This window comes from Sinocyclocheilus grahami, unplaced genomic scaffold, assembly GCF_001515645.1.
Source record: "Sinocyclocheilus grahami isolate Dianchi unplaced genomic scaffold, SAMN03320097.WGS_v1.1 scaffold222.1, whole genome shotgun sequence".
Classification (NCBI taxonomy): domain Eukaryota; kingdom Metazoa; phylum Chordata; class Actinopteri; order Cypriniformes; family Cyprinidae; genus Sinocyclocheilus; species Sinocyclocheilus grahami.
In genome coordinates, this window is record NW_015505401.1 from 1,913,449 (window position 1) to 1,930,913 (window position 17,465).

The 17,465-nt window shown below is 40.9% G+C and overlaps 1 protein-coding gene across 2 annotated transcripts in view; it reads right to left on the reverse strand.

Annotated features, from left to right (window-relative positions):
• The window catches only part of LOC107596649 (beta-chimaerin-like), a 47,768-nt gene extending 31,140 nt beyond the window's left edge, over positions 1–16,628 (reverse strand). Inside the window, exons 1-2 of one of the 2 annotated variants that reach the window (XM_016287427.1) lie at positions 16,425–16,628; positions 16,129–16,287 (exon numbers count right to left, since the gene is read on the reverse strand). In XM_016287427.1, the coding sequence (XP_016142913.1) occupies positions 16,129–16,177 (49 nt within the window). In that variant the 5' untranslated portion in view covers positions 16,178–16,287; positions 16,425–16,628. Of the gene's footprint in view, positions 1–16,128 lie in introns of both variants that reach the window. The other variant, XM_016287428.1, reaches the window with a different exon arrangement.
• Between the last annotated feature and the right edge of the window lie 837 nt (positions 16,629–17,465).

The following is a 17,465-nucleotide window of genomic DNA, read 5'->3' on the forward strand; positions in this document are numbered from 1 at the left end:
TTACAGGCTGGGTAATGTTAAATGTCACTTGCTGTTGATTTCAGGATGGAGCAGGAAAGATTTGGTTGCTTAGAAGATTCTGAGAGCGTTAAAGCTGCTTTGAGATGGAGAGTTGGACGACTATCTGCAGCTCACACACACCCTCACAGCTCCCACTTTCTTGGGCAGACTCTGATCTCTCACACAAATTAAAGCTCAGCGGATGAGAGGGAACAGGCTTCCTTAGGGCAAAACACACATAGAAATGCTGATCCACACTAGCAGTATGTACTTCAAATGAACACCCCCATCTAAAATATCTGCATGCAGAGGAACACGACCTTAATAAAACCTCATGACAAAATCTAATCCCAACACCCTAACATACACACATACACTATCATTCGATTATTTTCTATACATTCTACTTTGACTTCTATTATTTTTACACTGATATTTCTAATGCTTACAGCTAAACACTTGGCTGGTCCCTACAATATGGTTCCACACACTATATTTTTTCAGGTTTACTGTCTTTGTGAGAAGCGTTTCCTTGTCAACAGCAACAGCATTTACAGAGCCATGGCAAAAAAAATTATGTTAGCCTTATGTGAATGAATGTGAGGAAATTAAACAAGAAACATCTTTTTATCGAGTTGTCCTCGCTGGCGGCAAGCACTGTTTAATTCACAAACATGGTTTATGATGGTTTCTTTTTAGTGAATCAAAAACATAGGCTGAATTTGGAACAGGATACTAGAAAGTTATGCTGTTTCAAGTTCAGCAATACAGCATGATCAGTGTGACTCATAAACTTTTAATGAATCATTACAAAAGACTGGTTTGAATCAGTCTGAATCCTTCACTCATCTGAATCCATCAGAGCGATTACTGAACCAGCATATCAACATTTTACTTAACTACAGGATATTATTATTTATTTCAATTATAGAAATAAGGCAGGTTTTGTGCCAGTATCAATACAGACTGCTTGTCCACATATGAAAATGTTACTCACACAAGTTAAACATTCAACTTTTTTGTAATAAATGTAATAAATTTTTTTGTAATAAATGTATTATAAAAATTGTTTGCTTCACAGTTTTGTTCATTCAAGACAGGCTGTCAATGAATTTTGAGCAAGGAAAAAAGATTTCCCCATACAGATTTTACATTGGGTTTAATTGACCCTTCGCAAAGAGCTTGATTGACAGGCAATCTGACCAATCATAATGCAGAATCCGCCATCTTGTCCAACAGCTACGGCCGGAAACTAACAATAAATGAAATTGTCTACCTATTAGATCGTGTTTTATTAATGTCTACACCCACCCCAACCCTAAATAATAATGAAAAAACAGTAATTATTGTTGTACAGTGTGACAAAATTACACTATATTGATGTGTGCATGCCCAGTGGCCGTAGCTTTATTCCTTCTAGCCTGAACCACAAATCAGACAGGAGAGTAAATTCACTTCGATGGACTTAAACTTGAAAAATGGTGTGTTGAAATAAAATATGTTCTAATGTTTATTCATGTTTATTTCATGCTTTAAGTACATATGAAAAGACAATAGGTTCACGTGTTTGAACTGAGGTGATACAGTGATCTGTCACGACTCATTACAGAGCCACGAAACGGTATTTATTGTTTGAATTTCTTTAAAAATGACAAAATATAAAGGCTGAGAGTCCTGAGACCTTGTTTCATACCAGAAGTAACCTGCTGTCTTGTCTGTCGGCGTGTTGTCAGTTTCCGCTTTGCTCCGCAATGTATTTTTTTACTGGAGATAGCAACAGTAACTAAGGAGGGTGGGTCTTTGTGAAGGGTCAATTCACTCTTTGCTAGGAGTCTGACTGACAGGCAATCTGACCAATCATAATGATGAATCTGCCATTTTGTCTGACAAACAAACCAGACAGAAGAGTAGATTAACGTTGGTGGACTCAAACTTGATAAATTGGATGTATTGATGCATTTCCAGAGTTGAAACATGATACCTTCTCATGTTCATTCATGTTTATTTTGTGCTACAATAACTAGTAAAGAGGAGGAGATGATCCCTTCATGTGCTGCTTGAACTGAGGCACTACAGTGATCTGTCATGACACATTAAAGAGCCACAAAAAAATTACAAAATTTGAAAGCTGAAAAATTTTCTTAAACTGATTCATTCAATGACACCGTTTCAGGAACAAAACACCACTATTTTGTTTTGTTTAAAGACGCAGAATGGTTCTGCTTTGGTATCTACTGGCTAGTTTGTACGCAACAATACACAACGAAGCTGTCACTACTGCATGTAAAATGGAAATGACTTATAGTTAAATTTTATTGTTGTGTCAAGTGAAGTCTAGATGTGTAAAAACCCCAAAAGAATTATGAAGAAAACACTGCCTGTAGAGACATTTGGTACCAACAATGTCAGCAAAACTGTATCTACACACACAGCAGTCTGTTTCAGTGAACACACATATGTGAATATGCAATACACACACATTTAGTGCTGATCCAGTGTTTTCGGGAACATGTTCCAGCTCCTGTGGTGAGGCCATCTGTACAGTATGCTGCTCTGGAAGAGCTGGGGTATATTATATAGACTCTATGTCTCTCTGAGGCACAGAACGCAAACCCACACATCTCTTCCACTTCACACAATGAGCTTAAAGAGTGTGGGGATATTCTGTGGAGAAGACAGGAACAGAACTGGCAAGAAATGTGGAGAATTTTGTGACTATGTGTGAGACGGGGCATCAGACAGAGCAATCATGAGGGAAGGCAAGATGAAGTGTGTTTATCCTGTAACACTGCATGCAAGTGAGGGTGGGTTTGGGTATTTTCCTGTAAGGCTGTATGCCTTTGTTTAATTGTGTGTGTACACATACAAGCGCATGTACTCTTGGAAGCCCCTCACTTCTGATTGGCAAAGGAAACACACACACAGTCTCACGTAGACAAACGGTATACAATGTCTGGTCTACAATGCATTTTATTATAGCCAAAAACTGCCCACTTATGAAGGAAGACATAGTCTGACTGACATTTTAACCATTCAGAGAGTTTGTTGTGTTGTGTGTACATTTACTAGAGTGCTTTCTGTAGGCCAAAGCCCGGAAACAAGTTAGCAGTTATACTGAACAGGAAAACTCATCTACTTACCAGTCAGCTTTTGCAGAGCCATTATGTTTAGAATTGTGCTCTTGCAAACCATTCTGACTCACACTTTCAGGAAAAGTGTTTTTAAATAAAGATTAAAGAGTTGTCAGAAGCTTAATGGAGGTGACCTTGAAGTCATATGACCGTGGTGTAGTTTGTTAAGCCTACATTTAGCTTTTTACTTATGGCGACTGTATATAGGCCTCAAATTTCATAGAAGTCGTGTTCATTTATGAAGTTTATTATGATAACCAAAACATGAAAGAATCAAACTTTTATAGGTGTATCCTAGGTGTATATGACTTCCTTCTTTCAGACGAATCCAGTCGGAGTTATATTAAAAATTGTCCTGGCTATTCCGAGCTCTATCATTGCAGTCAGTGGGTGTTGCAGTGCTTCAGTCCCAAAGAAGTGAAATAAAAAGGTCCCATCCATAATAAAAAGGGTCTCACACGGCTCGTGTGTTCACGAATCCAGTCGGAGTTATATTAAAAATTGTCCTGGCTATTCCAAGCTCTATCATTGCAGTCAGTGGGTGTTGCAGTGCTTCAGTCCCAAAGAAGTGCAATAAAAAGGTCCCATCCATAATAAAGAGTGTCTCACACGGCTCCGGGGGGTGAACAAAGGCCTCCTGTAGCGAATCGATATGTTTTTGTAAGAAAAATATCCATATTCATATCCATAGGGGAAGTCGTGGCCTAATGGTTTGAGAGTCGGACTCGTAACCCAAAGGTTGCAGGTTCGAGTCTTGTACCGGCAGGGATTGTAGGTGAGGGGAGTGAATGTACAGCGCTCTCTCCCACCTTCAATACCACGACTGAGGTGCCCTTGAGCAAGGCACCGAACCCCCAACTGCTCCCCGGGCGCCGCAGCAAAAATGGCTGCCCACTGCTCCGGGTGTGTGTTCACGGTGTGTGTTCACTGCTGTGTGTGTGCACTTTGGATGGGTTAAATGCAGAGCACTAATTCCAAGTATGGATCACCATACTTGGCCACATGTCACGTCATGCCTTTTCATATTCAAAACGTAATAATCACTTTAATCTAGCTTGCGCTCACTGTTGTAAACAACGGAAGCAGTTCTGCGTGGATGACGTATGAGGTCAGCGTTGCGCATGCGCCGCTCAGAAGTGACGCACGCGGAAGCGCAGGAGAGAGATCAAAACAAAATAACATCACGAATTTGAAGTACAAAATGAGGATTTGTAAAGAAGAATGTCAGAGGATTTCGATATAAGCCAAGAGGAGACTGGTTTTCCTTTGCTAAAGTAAGGAAACTTTGCTTCCTTTGATGCTGTTAACAAATGTTGGTTTTCACGAGACTCACTGGCGCATGCGCAGCACTGACCTCATACTTCATCAGCCCGGAACTGCTTCCGTGTACAACTGTTGGCGCAAGCTAGATTAAAGTGATTATTACGTTTTGAATATGGATATTTTTCTTACAAAAACGCATCGATTCGCTACAGGAGGCCTTTGTTCACCCCCCCGGAGCCGTGTGAGACACTTTTTTTATGGATGGGTGCTTTTTATTTCACTTCTTTGGGACTGAAGCACTGCAACACCTGCTGACTGCAATGATAGAGCTTGGAATAGCCAGGACAATTTTAAACATAACTCCGTCTGGATTCGTCTGAAAGAAGAAAGTTATAGCCTATACACCTAGGATGCCTCTGTGGTGAGTAAAACACGGCCTAATTTTCATTTTTGGGTGAACTAACCCTTTAATAATGACCTTCTGAAATGAACTGATGTATGCTGTTCTGTGTCAGCAGCACCATACGCGGATACGCTGTTTACGTTTTGATCTGAACATAAACAATTTATCCGTGTATATTTTAAAATACCTGCAGGTAATTACATCTGAAGTTCAACTGACTTCAGAAGACGTTTATTAACCCCTTGGAGTCGTGTGGAGTACTTTTAATGATGGATGGGTGCACTGAATTCAATGATGAACTGCCTTTAACTGAAAAATTAGTGTTTACTATTGACATTTTGCATTATTGACACACTATTTTCCTAATTAATGCTGTTCAGTTGCTTTGACACAATCTGTATTGTTAAAAGCGCTATATAAATAAAGGTGACTTGACTTGACTTGACTTTATTGGACTTCAAAATCTCAACACCCATTCACTGCCATTATAAAGCTTGGAAGAGCCAGGACAATTTTTAATATAACTCTGATTGTATTTGTCTGAAAGAAGAAAGTCATATACACCTAGGATGAGTAAATCATGGGGTAATTTTCATTTTTGAGTGAACTATCCCTTTAAGTTTAGGTGTGGGTAGGATTAAGGGATCTAAAATATAGTCATGCAGAATAAGGTATTAACATGTGCTTTATAAGAACTAATAAACAGCCAATATGCTAGTAATATACATGCTAATAAGCAACTTGTTAAGAATGAGAATTGGTCCCTAAACTAAAGCGTTACCATTTTTTTCTTTTTGATATGTATTTAACTTGCTACAAAGTGTCTCAAAATAAACTTTGAAAGATTTGATTCTACTAAACTGACAAATGTTTGTGCTCATGTATCAACCTGACTTAAAAATACTACTAAAAAGCCCCGTAAACACATTCTCCAGGACGTTGTGTAAAGCCAGTAAATTAGATTAGAGCTTGCCAGATAGAAAAAGTGCTTTCCAGTTTTATGTGCAAAATGCATGAGACGGTCAGTGAACAGATTGCTGGGTGTCAGTGGGCCTGTCATCTGATATTACACACATATACACACACACATGTGCACATGTACAGTACACAAGCACACAGACACATCGGTAGCAGGGAGATCCATTGTTTGGTAATGTGATTCCAGAGGGTGATGGATGACCATGGGGATCTCCACAGAGGTGATTAATAATAAATGCAGAGACACAGGAAGAGGTGAGCACTAAAACTCCCTTCTCTCCTCTGGTTCTCAACAACACTCCATCCACCAATAAAACTGCAGGCTTAAATAAGCCTCTTATTTCACTCAGACTTACTGACTGTAAAACTACAGCAGGAATCACATGAGAAACCATGGAAACTATTAAGATGACCACTAATGAACATACCGTACTACAGTGGCTTCTGTCAGAAACGAAAGCCTTTAAAAACAAGATTATAATAATGAGCAGCTTTCCGAAGTGCGACGGAGAGAAAGTAAATTTTTGGGCCAGTAAGTGATGTGCATGCCTCATTTACCATCTCTGTCATCACAGGCTGAGGTTCCATTCAGTCTTTCATCCCTTCATTCATGCTTTTTTTAGCTATGTGCAACAGCTTAGTACAGACCTTGAAAAACCGAGGTTCTTTAACTTGACCGCCACTATGTGACACTTAACCAGACTGTCTTCAGCTTAAGAGTGATTTTGTTCGCATTAATTGATTGTAAGAGTTCTTCCATTCTCTTTTGCCTTAGCTGTTGACTTTGATGTTAAGCAACTCCAGAACTAAGATCAGAGCTTCTCCTCATCCGATGCCGATTGAAATGCAGAGGTCGAGTAAAAGGACACGCAGTCGCTGTTGTGAGTTATCTCTCTTGCTGTTTGCTTACCAGAGCTTTCAATCATGTGATCCGTTCCTGTTAGGACTCTCAGACATGCTACATAAGCCATGGACTTCCTCTCTCTCATGGCCGTGTATTGTTCTGCATTTTCCACTCCCCTAGTGTTAGCTGCATTACCAAGCCTAGTGTCTTGTTTTCTTCATTTTGCCTTGTCTGTCCCCGTGTTCTGATCACTGCCTGTTTACCTGGATTATCTCTCGAGTCTCGCCCTATTGGATACTGTTTGCCCCTGCCTGGACCTTTGCCTTGTACCTTGATTATCCCTCTTGCCTTGCCATCAATATACCTGTTTGCCATTGTCTGACCTATGCCTGTTTTTGACCACGTCTCAGTTAATAAAGCCTTGCAGATGGATCCGCATGCTTCCTGTATTCCCTCAGTTACAATAATAAACTATTTATAATTTAAACATTTAAATTATAATTTTTTTATTTATCAAAAGTGACAGTAAAGACATGTATAATGTTATAAAACTTATGTTGAACGTTCTATTCATCAAAGAATCCTCAAAAATGTATAATGATTTCCACAAATATCTTTTCAACACTGATAAATAATAAGAAATATTTAAATCAACCATTGCACTGATTACACACACACACACAGCTGAATCCAATCAGATATGCTACATAAGCCATGGACTTCCTCTCTCTCACGGCCGTGTATTGTTCTGCATTTTCCACTCCCCTAGTGTTAGCTGCATTACCAAGCCTAGTGTCTTGTTTTCTTCATTTTGCCTTGTCTGTTTCCCCGTGTTCTGATCACTGCCTGTTTACCTGGATTATCTCTCGAGTCTCGCCCTATTGGATACTGTTTGCCCCTGCCTGGACCTTTGCCTTGTACCTTGATTATCCCTCTTGCCTTGCCATCAATATACCTGTTTGCCATTGTCTGACCTATGCCTGTTTTTGACCACGTCTCAGTTAATAAAGCCTTGCAGATGGATCCGCATGCTTCCTGTATTCCCTCAGTTACAATAATAAACTATTTATAATTTAAACATTTAAATTATAATTTTTTTATTTATCAAAAGTGACAGTAAAGACATGTATAATGTTATAAAACTTATGTTGAACGTTCTATTCATCAAAGAATCCTCAAAAATGTATAATGATTTCCACAAATATCTTTTCAACACTGATAAATAATAAGAAATATTTAAATGAATTCTGAGGATCATGTGACACTGAAGACTAGAGTAATGGCTGCTGAAAATTCAGCTTTGCCTTAAAAAGGATGGTTCAACAGTGTAATTATATGTGTAATTACAGAAAATAATTGCAGATGTAATTACCTGCAGGTATTTTAAAAATATATAAGTACAATGTAAAAAACATGTATGTACATAAAAAGTGCACTGTATCAAATTGTTCAATGTATAAATACATTTAGGTATTAAATGTTATTTACAGTGTTGACCCTTGTTCTTCATAACCTCTGCAATGCTGTTTTGGCATGCTGGATATTAGCTTCTGGGCCAAATCCTGACTGATGACAATCCATTCTTGCCTTATTAGTTCTCGGAGTTGATCACCATTCGTGGGCTTCTGCTTGTCCACTCGCCTTTTCAGGATTGACTTGAATCTGTTCTTGATGTTTTTCTTGGAGAGAAGTAGCTTTTTTGCTGCTCTTCTTGACACCAGGCCATTGTCCAAAAGTCTTGGCCTCACTGTGCGTGCAGATGCTCTCACACCAACCTGCTGCCATTCCTGAGCAAGCTCTGCACTGCTGGTGACACGATTCTGTAGCTGACTCCTCAGGAGGAGACAATCCTGGAACTTGCTGGACGCTCTGGGACGTCCTGAAGACTTCTTCACTGCAGTCGAGCCTCTCTCCTTGAAGTTCTTGATGATCCGGTAAATGGTTCTTTCATGCAATATTCTTTGTTGCAATTTCCTTGCATGTGAGGCCATTTTGATGCAAAACGATGATGGCTGCACATGTTTCTTTGGAGGTAACCACTGCTAACAAGAACACAATGATTGGAAGCGCTTCTTCCCTCCTTTTATAGCAATCAGTCCGCTCTTACAATCTATTTAGTATGATAGTGATTTCACCTGACTAGTACTCATTCACATTTTCACATGTGCTGCTGATATGATTAGTCAATTAATGTTAGCTGGTCATTTTGTGTCAGGATCAAAAAACAGTGAAATTTGTTTTTTTGTGAAGTAAATTTTTTGGCAAATTAAGCTTTTGGCAATTATTTAAAATGCATTTGATCAATCTACATAATAATCTAGAAACAATGTGAATGAACACCACAACAGCTTAAGCAGCAAACTCTGCAAAACAAAAAATGTATGTTACTGCCAAAACTTTTGGCCATGACTGTATGCATATATAAGCATTTTTTAAACAACGTACACAACGTATGTACACAGATACATTGTTTATGTTCAGATCAAAGCGTAAACAACGTAAACAGTGTATCCGCGTATGGTGCTGCTGACACAGAACAGCATACATTATTTATGTACTGTATGTGATACTCTCCAAAATGGTGCGGAGGATACTAATTGTTGAATAAAGTCATTATTTTTGTTTTCTTTGCGCACAAATTTATTCTCGTAGCTTTATAACATTACAGTTGAACCACTGATGTCACATGGAATATTTTAACGATCTCCTTGCTACGTTTCTGAGCCTTGACATATCGCCCACTCCCGGAAGTCGCGTCCTCGCGCCGTAGAAACAACAGAGGGAGGGACGGGTGGGACCTTGGGTGGAGGCTCGGGTGGAGGACGGCAAACAGAGTCCAGGGTGGAGACGACGGAGGGAGGAGCCAGGTAGGAGACAGGAGGAGCCAGGGTGGACCAGACGGAGGGAGGAGCCAGGGAGGAGACAGGAGGAACTTGGAGCAGGCGGAGCCAGGTGGGACCCAGGCCACAGCCATGAATGCGACCCACAGTGGAGCCGATGGAGGGAGGAGCCATGGTGGAGGAAGGGCTGATGACTCTGGAGCCGACGGAGGGAGGAAGGGACGAAGGAAAGGAGGAGCCTGACTGAGCCGGAGGGATGGAGGGATGAGGCGCAGCCGAAGGAGTGGAGTCCCGAGGCGAAGGATGGTCGACGACAGACCAAGGCGGAGCCGGAGGGACGAGGGAGCCCGGTGGAGTCAGTGGACTAACGAGCCATGGCGGAGAGGAGGGAGCTAGGAGCCATGGTGGAGCTTTTGGGTGTCGCCGGGCCGAGGCGGAGTCCTGGACTCTGAGGCGGAGGCAAAGGATTCTTCAGCCACGTCGACGATGGAGACTGGCAGACCCGCGGGGCTCGCACCGTGCTGATGGTGGGCTGAGGGAGAGCAGGGGGGCTGCCAGACGACAGTGGTGGAGGAGGCAGGAGCGGGCGGGTGGGTGTGCATTTTTGAGCCTCCAGGCTTTCAGGGCTGATGTGCACTGCCCACACACACACCAAATAGCGACTCCCAGCACGGGGAGCACGACTGACAGGGGAACAACAGGGCTTCACTCGGGAACATAGTCTCTCTCTGAGCAGGGCGTGGAAACAGGAGCCCTCTCTGGGCTGGACAGGGGGACAAGAGCCAGTTCTGGGTTGGGCGTAGGAGCAGGACTGACAGAGGGCTCAGACAAAGGAGAGAGGAGAGGGGGCAGATCAGCATATACATCCATGACCTCTCCCTTGAAGTCCAGCAGTCCCAGATCCACATTCAGCTCACCCTCAGCCATGGTGCAGGGGGCGGAGCTCCTCTCCGCGATCTCACAGTCCATAGCTTTTTCCCTCATGGCGAGCTCTGTTGCCGGCTCTCGCACCTGGACTGACGTCATGAACAGCTCCGGCTCCATGGCGATCCTCAGCTCTGTCGCTCCATGCGGTGATGGCTCGTCGGTCGCGGCGGTTTCGGGCTGTTCGTCAACGGTGGGCTCGGGCTTGAGCTCCACACAGCGAGGTGATGGTGGGCTGGGCTCTGGGTCCAGAGTGGAACTGGCGAGATCCTCCTTGGAACAGACGGTGAACGGGGATCTGTTTCTCGCCAGTATCCACTCCACAAAGGTGGAGAAATCCGCTCGAGAGCCATCTTCAGACGACAGCGCTCTGCACGTGGGGTTCAGGCTGGCGTCGTAGAACGCGCAGAGCGCATCGTCCGGGTAGCTGGTGAGATGGGCGATGGCCAGAAACAGTCTGTTATGGCCCTCAAGCGATCTCTCCCCTTGCTCCAGCAGGAGGAGGAGGTACTCTTGGCGGGATAAGGGGTCCATGGGGAGAAACAGAAATCAAAACTGAATAAAACGCAGAAACAAAACGGAGGGGGAAAATGCAGTTATACTTTTTGTTTTGGTCGGGTCTTCTGTCACGATTCCTACTGTGAGGAGTGAGGAACGAGGAGACGAGAGATACTCACAATAAACAGTCTTTATTAATCCATACTAGGGAGAAGACAGGGTAGCCAGGAGACACACACGTAGCACATAGACGTTTAAGACCCGACAAGGAAACATGGGGCAGACCACACTATAAATACTAAACTTAAAGGGTCATAAAAACCCCCGTTTCAGCACTGGTTAGTTCTCACCACAGTTTTAAAAAAATGCTAAAAAAGTGGGAGTGGTGCACAGCGGGAGCGGACTCAGCGGAGAGGGAAGAGGGGCGACAGACAACACACACAGCTTCGCGTTCAGACGGTTTCATTTCGCTCCCATCGAGTTAAAACACAAATAAATGCACAGCCATTTGTACTCTGCATCGAAAACATATATATGAACACACTGTTGCACCTCTGAGAACTTTTAAGGCTTATTCTGTGGCATTTATATAAGCCTTTTGACGGGTTGTGTCACAGAGCTGTAAAAATGATTATGCTCACCAAGTGAGTGAATCGTGTTTGTGCCGAACTCTTATTACAAAGCAAAAACAAACACTCTTCTTCGATCCATGAACGTTTCTCTCAGTTAATGTGCGTGATGTCATCTCACAGTCTGAAACATCTGTCATAGCACATCAACACATGCTTATGTGAATAATTAAGCGAAGCGTCTTCTCATAGGATAAGAACACGCAGTCTCATGAATAATTGAATAGACACCGACGCGTCATCGATGTACTATAGTCCATTGCCACGTCACATATTGTGACGTCAACACAATGTAGATTTTAAACCTGGAAGATGAAAATAGTGCAAAAATGCTTAAAATTAACCAGTTTTCTCCAACAGTTAAAATTATCGGATGCTAATATTGTCTTCTATGATGTGCAACACAAACATCTCTGCTAAAATCTCAGAAGAAGTAGTCTGGGGATTCATGACCCTTTAAACGGGGTAATTAACAAGTCACAGGTGAATCAAATATGACAATCAGACAAGGGAGAAACTAGGTCATGAAGCACATGGGGAGAAAAACACACAGACAGGTCCATATCCCTGACACTATGGGAGGGTCAGAGAGATCTCAGAATGCATCAAAAATATCTTAATTTGTGTTCCGAAGATGAACGAAAGTCTTACAGGTTTGGAACGACGTGAGGGTGAGTAATTAATGACAGAATTTAAATTTTTGGGTGAACTATCCCTTTAAGTAATGGCGTGTTCAAGATGTAACAAAAATATGTTCTTAGTTACTACTTGATGATTAAACCACATAAAAGTCAGATTACATTAGTACAATTGTAAATGCCGTTCCACATTGACTTTAAAAGAATGAACCCCTTGCAGATTCATACTGTAAGTGCGTAAGTTGTCTTTAGTAGATCCTTTTATCTGAAGTCTTATCCGAAGCGACTTACTAAAGTGCACTTACGGCCGGGACAATCTGTCTGGAGCAATCTGGGGTTAAATGTCTTGCCCAAGGGTACAATGAAGAAGCGAGTCCCTCCTTACTGGGATTAAAACAGCGACCTTCTGGTCAAGTGCCCCAAGCTTAAGCCAACACCACCCCTTCAGATTAAAGGAAATCAAATCAGCACAAACCCATGAAATCCCTCATAATTTCAACTTCATCATTTCTGAAACACTCACAAGCTTGCAGCTCTGATCTGCAGCCCCAGTATTCCTTTAGGGAAATATCAAAGCTCGAATTGGCCTTTGAAGTCAGAAGAGCTGAGCCGAGCGGCATACATATCGCCATTCTGCCCTGCATTTGTTTACAGCCCTGTTTTTGGCTAATATAAAGCAGAATGTGCGTGTTACACGCACCCAAACTAGATGAAACAAGGCTTCTGGCAAAAAAGCGTTTTTCTAACATAATGATACTCCTGTGACAGACACGGCGAGGCTGGTTGAGGTGCAGTATACGGCATACGATGATTACACCGGGGGCACGAAACTAATGACAGCTCTCCGTACCGCAGGCAGAAAAGACTCCCCGCCTGCTGCAGGCCTCGTGGCTGCAGTGCACTTCTGCTTTTTCAGCAGCATGCAAGTGAGCTAATCTATTTGGGAATGGATGGCGACCACGGAGAGTCATGGCTTGGCTTGATCCCTTTACTGGATCTCAAGAGCCCGTGGCTTTGTGTGGAGGAGGAGTCATGGTTCTGTGCGTCTGCATGAAGAGTTACAGCAAGCATGAAGTGAATTAGACAAACCCTCTCTTTTTCTCTCCCAAGGTCACTATTGAGCTTTAATGGAATGAGTGCCTACACGAAAATGGTTCTTCTTTACACGCCCATTCAACAAAGCTTGTTACTTGAACTTGTACTCCCTTGAGACGTGTACTGTCCCTCAGATCACACATCCCTCCTTCTGTTCTTACAAACGCAATGCCGAGCGGCACAGCATGGGAACAGGGTGTTAACATGCATTTCTGTGTGGGAGTGATTCTGAGCGCGTTTCCAACCTTATCTCTCCTCACATTTGTGATCGGTGTATTTAAACACCTGCACACTCTTTTGTGCTTCTCACACCTCCAGCCAACCTGATGCTTTTTGCTCCGTTTTGTGTCTTATGGTGAATTTGGGGACGGTGGGTTCCCTTCCACCCAATGTTTGTTTCTTATCTAAGGTCACAAAATGTAAAAAAGTCATATATATACACTGCCCTTCAAAAGTTTGGGGTCAGTGTGATTTTTTTTTTTCAGTTTTTGTGAAATAAATTAATACTTTTATTCAGCAAAAAGATCAAAAGAGACAGCAAATACATTTATAATGTTATAAAGACATATTTTTAAAAAATGCTATTCTTTTGAACTAAAAAGAATCATGAAAAAATGTTTCACGGTAAGCAGCATAACTGTTTTCAACATTTGCCATAAGAAATATTTTTTGAGCTGCAAATCAGCATATTAGACTAATTTCCAAAGGATCTTTTGACACTGAAGTTAATAGCCGGTGTAATAGCTACAGAAAATTCAGCTTTGCCAATCTATATTTTAAAATGCATTAAAATAGAAAACAGTTATTTTATTATGACATTTCACAATATTCATGTTTTTATTGTATTTTTGATTAAATAAATGGCAGAGAAAAACCCACCAACCCTAAACTTTTGGACAGTAGAGAGAGAATATGGTGAAGACTTAAATGTGTAGTAGGTCAGTTTGGTACCTGTGTGAAAATATGTCATAGGTTTTGAAAAGTAAGTAATTGTATGTGAAGATTAATATATCGACAGTCAAACTTTCTTACATGTGATAATGCAGCTTCAACACCACATGACACCCAGCTAGGAAGATGACAGGTGATTTTAAAAGCTCATTTTCAACATCAATAATTTCTCAGGGATAATAAGATCAAGATAATAGAAAATCTTTCGAGTGAATAAAACAGAGAGAGGAACAGCTTTTAGGGTAATTAGTTTTCATCACACGCCTATGAAAACGTTTGATGAGTCATTTTGGATGCAAAAAAATCTGAAATGTTGGGATTTAGGATATATATGCCTGGCCTAGCCTAACCTAGATCCCTTGAGACAATGGGTGGGAAGTGCATTTGTACTGGATGTGTCCAAACCAGTTTTTTGTTCCCACGTTACAAGTTACAACATGTTGAAATAGACACAAAAAAAACCCCAAACATGTTGTTGGCATTACTGGCAGTGATTTACTTGGGATATCAACAGTTGACACTGATGACAAATTTATAAACAATGCTGACATTATACTATTGCTGTTATGCCCAAATCACACTTGGGTCATTCCACGAAATTAGTCTTTTCCGTTTTAAAAAAGGTGACATTTCTGCACAACTGTAAACATCCCAACAGAAAAGTCTTAATTGTTAATAGACTGTTTGCTAAATAAATAAATCAAATAAATAAATCCAATATTAATAAACTGACTTCTAAAGTTGTGGTGAATTAGAAGAAACAACAAATATTTTCTTCCATATTATGATGTACACCTGAGCGGATTCATTTCATGCCGACTTCAATAAACACAATGTTAATCAATTGCATTATGTCATTTCAAGCTAAATTTCCGAGTCTTTTCCGTTTTAAAAAAGGTGACATTTCTGCACAACTGTAAACATCCCGACAGAAAAGTCTTAATTGTTAATAGACTGTTTGCTAAATAAATAAATCAAATAAATAAATCCAATATTAATAAACTGACTTCTAAAGTTGTGGTGAATTAGAAGAAACAACAAATATTTTCTTCCATATTATGATGTACATCTGAGCGGATTCATTTCATGCCGACTTCAATAAACACAATGTTAATCAATTGCATTATGTCATTTCAAGCTAAATTTCCAAATAAAAACGTGTTACGATATATGCTACAAATGCACGGTTCATTTAACAATTAGCTAACAGCCTTGTACTCAAGGTCATGACACTACATGCAGATATTTTCTCAAATACTTTTCCATAATCTGTTGTTTACTGTACAAAATCATGGTAACGGAACTGATTATGTAAGGTTTTTAATAAATCTAAAAAAATATAAGATAAAAGTTATATTATTATTTATGGACTTTATGGTAAAGAGCTGACATATGACTTTAATAAATAAAATATATATAGATAAATACAGCCTATATCGAGAGGGGAAAAAACGAAATGCTTATAGTTCCACATAAAATGCATGCAGTAACCAATGATATCTCACTGAGAAATATGTTATTTGGCATTACAATTCAACATGGTGCACATTTTTGATTTGTAGTTCCCACCAAAGAAGTCTGTTTTTGCTATCATGCAAGTATGATCAGATAGAGGTGGCCTTTAAAACTCGTGCACAGTGAGTGTGACATTACACAATCATCTGCTAGCGTGCATTGGTGATAGCAACGACTGCATGCTTTTGCATTGGTGAAGAAGTCAAAGGTGGGTCTAGTTCACCCTGGATGAAGAAAAGGTACGACACACCTCTTCACCGTGTTCTATCCCGTCTGCTTTAATTACATCCAAAACCACAGAAATTCAAGTGCCAGTGCCAACCATCTCCATTCTGCTATCGTCACGTCAATTGCTTGCTTATTCAGATTCCCAAACCAAATAGTCCTGTTTGATTGTGATTCATCAGTAGGCTACTCACCCGAAGAGACGGAGGAACCCGACAGACTGGAGTTGCTGGACGCTGCCATCGCGTCTAATGCACTGAATCTACCCGCTTACTGGCGTCTGTTAGGGCTTGACAGCTCTTCCATCTCAGTCTCTGTTCTCCTGACCTGTCTTCAGCTCTCCAGAGTTCCTCCTAAACAGCCGATAATATCCAACTGTGAGTGTCGGATCAGACGGGAGTCGCCAGCGCTGCCGCATTTACAGGCGCGTGTGGCAGCAGAAGAACCATATGATGAAACTTATAGTTGATACAACCTCAGATATACGTACAGAAAATGTGACAACTCATCTACTCTTCATCGTAATGAAAAGCAGAATTCAAAAAAACTTCCCGGCCGTTCCGTGTGCTGTCAGTGCCAGTAGGTTTCGCCATATTTGGAGACAGGGATTGCTTCCATGTGCCACTTCAACGCTCGTAATAAACACACAGTGTGTGCAGAGACGAATCCGCCTTCTTAAAGTGGAAGAGACGCGCGCACATTCCTCCTGTCTGTCTACCTGACCGTGCTGTAAACCTACTCACATGCCTCTCAGCTCTGTGCTTCTGTCACCGTATAAGAAAGTTGCGTTCCTTTTGCTGTTCAGAAATGTTGCATGTTTAAAAATGATGGCTTTCCTGTGCTTTGACATGCTGCAAAGTTACAGCATGCATAACAGCGCAGTAATAAAGATACAGTTGGTGTTCCATTACTTAAAAAAAAGGCATTAGATGCTTGTTGGTGTGTTGCAAGATCTATCAAATATGCTTGATAAACTACTATCTAACAAAAATGAACCTAGTGTGAAAAGTGGCTCATTTAAAAAATAAAAAAAACTAATGTCTGTAGTTTATTATTACATCACTGTACACTTTAAAGACATGTAATTTTGTCACACCCACTTGAAAAGCATGTTGCGCTTTCCATAAATATAGGATAAAGGAGGCCTAGGTCTACTTTTTCCTGTCTAAAACAAAAGGGGCAGTAAAAAGAGATGGGACTAAGCTACCTTTAGAAAATGTTTAATGTCAATCTCAATAGGTCCAGCTAAATTGTTTTTCTGTTACTTGTTGTTTTTGAGGTTTGCCCTAAGGTTTGCAACCAGCATTTGAGATGTTTAAATACAGTTTAAACCAATCATTTCTAGCAATAAACATCAATTAAATAGTTTGAGGACATGCAGTCAACACTGCTAAAAATATATATATATACTTACTTAGCCTATAGGCTATATTTATTACCCATCATTATGTTTCTTCTTGGGAGTCACAAATTTAAGGAATCTTACTCTTTTTTTGCAAACAGAAGACAGCAAAACGCTTATACACAAAAT